The sequence below is a fragment of the Myotis davidii genome, unplaced genomic scaffold (genome assembly GCF_000327345.1).
Source record: "Myotis davidii unplaced genomic scaffold, ASM32734v1 scaffold210, whole genome shotgun sequence".
Classification (NCBI taxonomy): domain Eukaryota; kingdom Metazoa; phylum Chordata; class Mammalia; order Chiroptera; family Vespertilionidae; genus Myotis; species Myotis davidii.
Window position 1 is genome coordinate 175,057 of NW_006282396.1, and position 6,334 is coordinate 181,390.

The following is a 6,334-nucleotide window of genomic DNA, read 5'->3' on the forward strand; positions in this document are numbered from 1 at the left end:
TTTATTAACATGTTCTATAATTTTATGTTAACGACTACTCATTTATTTCAGCCCTTTGTATTCAGCATGTCTCTATGGAAATAAACCTATGTTTCTATGAAAATTGAAGCTTTTGTTTTTTTGCGGCCCACATAAACTTAAACTTCGATTATTTGGCCCGTGTTAGCCTTTGAGTTTGACATGTTTGTGGTACAGGCCCTGCTTTCCCATGCAGGAACTCTCCTGCTTCCTTCTGACTTACCAGGCCAGCCCTATGGGCTGTGCCCGTGCCTGCTTGTCCTTCTTGTCTGCATCCAGGGGTTGGTGGCAAGAGAAGATGACCTTTTGTTTTATTTTATTTTATTATTTTAAAAAATATATATTTTGATTTCAGAGAGGAAGGGAGAGAGAGAGAGAAACATCAATGATGACAGAGAATAATTGATCGGCTGCCTCCTGCATGCCCCCTACTGGTGATTGAGCCCCCAACCCTGGGCATATGTCCTGACCGGGAATCAAACCATGACCTCCTGGTTCATAGGTCGGTACTCAACCACTTTGCCACACCAGTGGGGCAAAAGATGGCCTTTTAATGGGTGTGGTTAGCCTAAATGTCCCACAGGGCCATTTGGCCTGCATAGACCTGCTGTTGACCAACAGAAGAGGGGCATTCATCCCAGCGGAGCGGACAAGAACACAGATGAGCTGGGTGCCCAGTAGAATCTTGGCTTGGCTCTTTGTATTTATGTGACTCTGGGCACAGTTCCTTTCCCTCTTGATAGAAGGTGGTTATAACACTACTTATCTCACAGAGCTGCTGTGAGAACTAAATGACATAATGGGTGTGAAACCTTGAGAATAGTGCCACGTAGGGTTTGCTGTTATGACTATGTCCCATGAGGGCATCCTGGGCTATTCCTGGATGTGGCCTGGTGTTGACCTCTGGCTGGTGGTCCCAGACTTTGTACATTCACAGCAAGATGTGTAAGCCATGAGGCAGTGTTGCTGGGCCAAGCCAGATGTCATTGGATCTGGAACAGGCAGCCTCTGCAGTGATTAAAGTTGTCCTGGGCCCGGGGTCACCAGAGATGTGTCTCCCACGCACTAACAGAGAGGGGACTTGTCTGAAGCTATACCTTTGACTTCCTGGTAAGCCTCAAACAACATTGTGGGGGAGGCCAGGCCCCCTCAGGAGCACCCTGGGATCCCACATCAGTGACCCAGCTCGGGCTGAGGCTGGTGCCACACAGCCTGGGAGGCTGAGGCAGACAGTGGGCTCAAGGCAAGTAAGGTGCCAGGAGCCTAAAATCAGAAAAAAGAATGGACAGTGGATTCTTCCTGATTTAGATTGGTGGACCTACTCTGGGGCAGCTCTTTAACAAATGCTGGCAACAGGGAGTTCTGGGAAATCCTCATTTCTGCAAATTGGAAACGCAGCATGACAAGCCGGACCGCTCTGCTGGCTGGGGAGGGAGAGGAGTGGCTAGGGCCTTTATCACTTCTCTGCTCCTACTCACCCTTTCCCACCCCAGGGGAGGATGGTGGCTGCCGATTTTGCTGTATTATAACCACTTGGCCCTCATGAGGAGGGGTAAGTTGATTCATCAGATGCCTTCACCTTGCTTACAGCTGCTCTTAGCATTTTACTCCAGACTCTGATCTTCTTCACCTTGTGGGATTTTATGAGAACGGTGAATGATGAGTGCTGATCAGGACATTGGAAATGATCTCAGGAGGCCACTCTCATTATTCTACAGGGGCAGAAACATTATTCTACAGGCCCAAAGAGGACATGCACACACCCATAGGGGATTAGGATATGTCCAGGAAGAGAGCAAATGTGAGTAAGGAGACACAAGGGATTGTCCTTTTCTTAAAGGATTAAACACCCCGTGCTGTTTCTCTGGACATCCTAGGCTGTGTTTGTTTAAAAGGAAGTCCAAGAAGACCTGACTCAAAAGTCTGGAAACTATAACAGGCTATAATACTAATTAGGACTTTAGGAAAGCTAATAAAAATGTATGCTTCTTTGTCAGACTTGGGTAACGGTGAGGGACAGGTGGGCACTGACCATCCGGAATAGCAGTGGTGATTGTCATCAGCCAAGCTTTGCCTTTGAGAATCCTGGAGTTTCAGAGTTGGGAGGAGCAGGGTTCCGTCTGGTCCCTCAGTTTGCTGACAGGACTGGGAGGACCACCATCTTCACACCTTGAAGGCACAGCTGGGGCCTGGTCCAACGTTCCTGATTCTCTAGCCCCACCCTCCATGGCCAGCAGCCTTCCCTGTCCTGTACACTGTTGCTGAGAACAGGGATATTGTGGAAACCTGTGTGCCTTCTTGGATGGATTTCTATCCAATCTTTTCCTAGTAGGAGAAAACGGAATATTTATGGCCAAAGCCGACGGGTGCTTCCAAGAAGGACACTGTGTGAGAAGGACTCCTGATGCTTCTCCTGGTTTTAAATCTGGGAAAAGTTCATGTAAATTTATGTTGGAAACAAGATCAATGAAATAAATATGGAAAGTTGCCTCTGGGGGGAAGAGAGGTTGCATAACTACCTATATAGAGTCTCTACTGTGCACCAGGCATTCTGCTAGGCTCCAGGGATGCAGAGAGCAGAGAGACGTGGCTCTTCTTGCCCTTGGTGCTTATATTTGGACACTATTAAATATATATTTCCAAATTGCGGATGGTTTTGTGAAGAGAAAGGTCTGAGTTCTTAGAATAATGGGAGACCTGAGTATTTTACTGGGAGAAGGCCTCCATGGAAAGAGGTTTCAAGGACTGGTAAGAGCTTGATGGCAGCTGAAGCGTGAGGTAAGGAGGGTAGGGCCCTTGTGAACAGGCTCCAGGGCAGGAAGTATGAATTGGGTGAGTTGGGGACTGAACCGAGGATAAAGTCTGCACAGGAGTGAAGAGACATAGAATGAGATTAGAAAGTGGGGGGAGGCCAGACCCTATGCAGTGGTTCTCAATCTTCTGGCCCTTTAAATGCAGTTCCTCATGTTGTGACACAACTATAAAATTATTTTCATTGCTACTTCATAGCTGAAATGTTGCTACTGTTATGAATCGTAATGTAAATATCTGATATGCAGGATGGTCTTAGGCAACCCCTGTGAAAGGGTCGTTCGACCGCCAAAGGGGTCGCGATCCACAGGTTGAGAACCACTGCTATAGGGCCTAGGAAGGGTTTCCAAGGAGTTTGGTTCTAATGGAAAGCCACTGAAAGATTTTAAGCAGGGGAAAAATAGCCAAGTCTGCTAGGGGTGGAAAGTGGATGGATGAGATAAAAGTAGAATTGGGGATTGTGTAAGTCCAGGCAAGAGGTGACGGCTGCTTGGCCTACATTGAGGGGTGATAGGATTGGCATGACTGGCCTTGTGAGGTGTGTGTGGGGAAACAAGAGATGAGGGTCAGTAAAGAACTCCGGTTCAAGGGATGTCTTAGACATTAACACTCTATCTTTCTGAAAAGAATTCTCCTTTTCCCTAACAGGCCTTTCCTCCAGAAGTGAAATTAAACCATTTTTCTAATTTCAATTTTTAGTTCAGTTTCTTTTAAAATATGAAGTCCTAAAAAATAGATTCTGGTTAAATGGTCTTACATAAATAACCTTCTGTTTATGACAGATTTTATTCTTTTGAAGGGCTGAGTGATGTTCTATGACATAGATGCATACCGTACTTTATTGAACTTATAGGTGTCTATCCTTGTTTTCCCCTTTCTGCAGGTTGACCAGTATCTCTATCACATGCGTCTTTCTGATGAGACCCTTCTGGAGATCTCTAAGCGGTTTCGCAAGGAGATGGAGAAAGGGCTTGGAGCTACCACCCACCCCACTGCTTCAGTGAAAATGCTGCCCACCTTTGTGAGGTCTACTCCAGACGGGACAGGTACTTCCCTGTGGGGCCACGTGGTGGAGGGCATGGCTCTGGCTGCTCCATTGCTGGTGGGGTATTTGGATGGCTTTGCTCAGGGACCTAAAGAACTGTATATCAGTGAAGGTTCTTTGGTTTGAGGCCTCAGAAATCAACACTGGCTAATTTAAGCATACAGGGAATTTTTTATTTTTTTAAATATATTTTATTGAATTTTTACAGAGAGGAAGGGAGAGGGATAGAGAGTTAGAAACATTGATGAGAGAGAAACATCGATCAGCTGCCTCCTGCACACTCCCCACTGGGTATGTGCCCGCAACCAAGGCACATGCCCCCGACCGGAATCGACCCTGGGACCCCTGAGTCCACAAGCCGATGCTTTATCCCCTGAGCCAAACCGGTCAGGGCAAGCATACAGGGAATTTTAACGAAGTCTGTGGGACGGGTTAGTCAGGAAGACTGGGAAAGCAGGCAGCCTTGGCAGTTAAGGCAGAAGTATATCCTTGTCAGCCCATCCGGGGCCTCTCTATCAGGCACTTGTTTCTCATTCGTGTGCTGAGAAAGGCTGCTTGGCTCAGTTTGTGATTTTATGTTCCTACTGAGATTCTACTCAACAATGGTCACGAACAACAAACGTGCCTAAGATGGTCATGGCCATGGGCCACGCTATCTCTGGCCCACCTGACTGGCACATTCCAAAGTCTTGCTAGAGAAACAACATGGTACAGATTGTCCTAGATTGTTCTTGAACTCCATGAAAATAGAGTATTACAAGTCTGAATAAACCTAGGAGAATGTGGAGAGCCACAGTGCATATCAAGGTATTAAAGGCGATGAACTTGTGCAATAAGAATCAGTCAAGCTTTGTGTAAGCCCCTTATTTGGATACAGAATTCCTGTTTCATGGTGCAGCACCCAGCAGATCGAATCAAACTGGACAAAAGGGCCATGGTGGGTTGAAATTGCAACGTGGGCTGGGGCTGGATGACAGAAGGCCTTGCGTGCCTGCCTAAGACACTGAGTCTTTCCTCAGTCTGCACTGGGGAGTCTGAAAGGCTTTGAGGGATGGGAGAACTGTCTTGGTGTCACAGGTAGCATCAGCAGTACATGCAGAGCGTGGGAGGGGTGAAGCAGCCGGTAGAGCACAGGACAGTGGCGCCGGTGGGATCTGGCAGGCAGGGCTGAGAGAGGATTGAAAGTGATGCCAGGATGTTGGGCCCCGCTGTCTGGGGATGGCAGCATCCTCAGAGAAGAGAACAGAGCTAAGTTGTATCACACACATTGTTTCGTTTAACCTCCATTTTAGAGATGAGGTATCTGTGGGGCCATGAAGGGTGAAGGTTGTGGGACAGCTACCCACTTCTAGAGGGTGGGAGAAAGAGCCCAAGGAGCAGCTGCCAGGGCAGTGGGAGAACCAGGAAGTCTGAATACTTGAGGGAGAAGAGAGCCAAGAAGCCGGTCACTAGGGAGGCATTTGCAGAGAAGGCCTGAGGATGGGGGCGGGGAAGGGCGTGGGACAGGCCACGTGCCTTCGGCATTTCCATCACACCCGTGTCCTTGAGGCTTATGTGCCCGAGAACCTCTAAAGGACCTAGTTTGTCTAACAAGACTTTGTACCTTTCTGTGATTACTAAAATAAGTATGTGTTTGCCAAGGCCTTGGGCCCAGCCTGGACCTGAGGGTGTGACCTTGTTCAGGACTGTTCTGTGTGTCTGGGCCCTTCAAAGAGCTCCTTGAGTGAGGACCTCCCCTAGTTCTTGAGTATCCCTCATATGCCCTCGGTATTGGCACGTTTTTGGTACCTGCCGCTCCCGCTGACTGGCGGCCACACCTGTTTCTATTGTTTCTGTTTGACATTCTGATAAAGTTACCTTCTTAGGACCAGAAACCTTGTCTTTATTTCAGGCATTAGCACTAAACCAGTACCCAGAATATTTACTAAATCTATAGTATGGATAAGGGCTTTTCTGAACTCCTCCGTGCATTAACTCATTTACTTTTCATTAGACCCTACAAGGAAGTAGGTACCAGTTTTATCTATAATTTTTTCAGGTGAGGAATTTGAAGCTTCAATGATCAAATAACTCGCCTAAGGCCACAGAGCTAATGAGGGGCTGAGTCAGGTTCAAACTCATCTATGCCGCAGGTCAGGCATCTAGGCTGCACGGATCCATCCTGTATGTGAGCACGAGCAGAGAGCACAGCACATGCTCAGCTGAGATTTTTAAAATGTATTTTTATTGGTTTCAGAGAGGAAGGGAGAGGAAGAGAGAGAGAGGAACATCAATGATGAGAGAGAATCACCAACTGGCTTCCTCCTGTACGCCCCACACTGGGAATGGAGCCCGAAACCTGGGCATGTGCTCTGACCATGAGTTGAACCATGACCTCCTGGTTCATAGATCGAGACTCAACCACTGAGCCACCCCGGCGGGCACAGCTGAGGGTTTTTGAAATCAGGTTGGGTTTGGATG

The 6,334-nt window shown here is 47.6% G+C and overlaps 1 protein-coding gene across 1 annotated transcript in view; it reads left to right on the top strand.

The window, feature by feature from the left end:
* Positions 1-6,334, top strand: part of HK2 (hexokinase 2) — a 64,896-nt gene that overhangs the window by 16,988 nt on the left and 41,574 nt on the right. Inside the window, exon 2 of the mRNA XM_015559272.1 lies at positions 3,713-3,875. Coding sequence (XP_015414758.1) covers positions 3,713-3,875 — 163 coding nt within the window. The remainder of the gene's footprint in view (positions 1-3,712; positions 3,876-6,334) is intronic.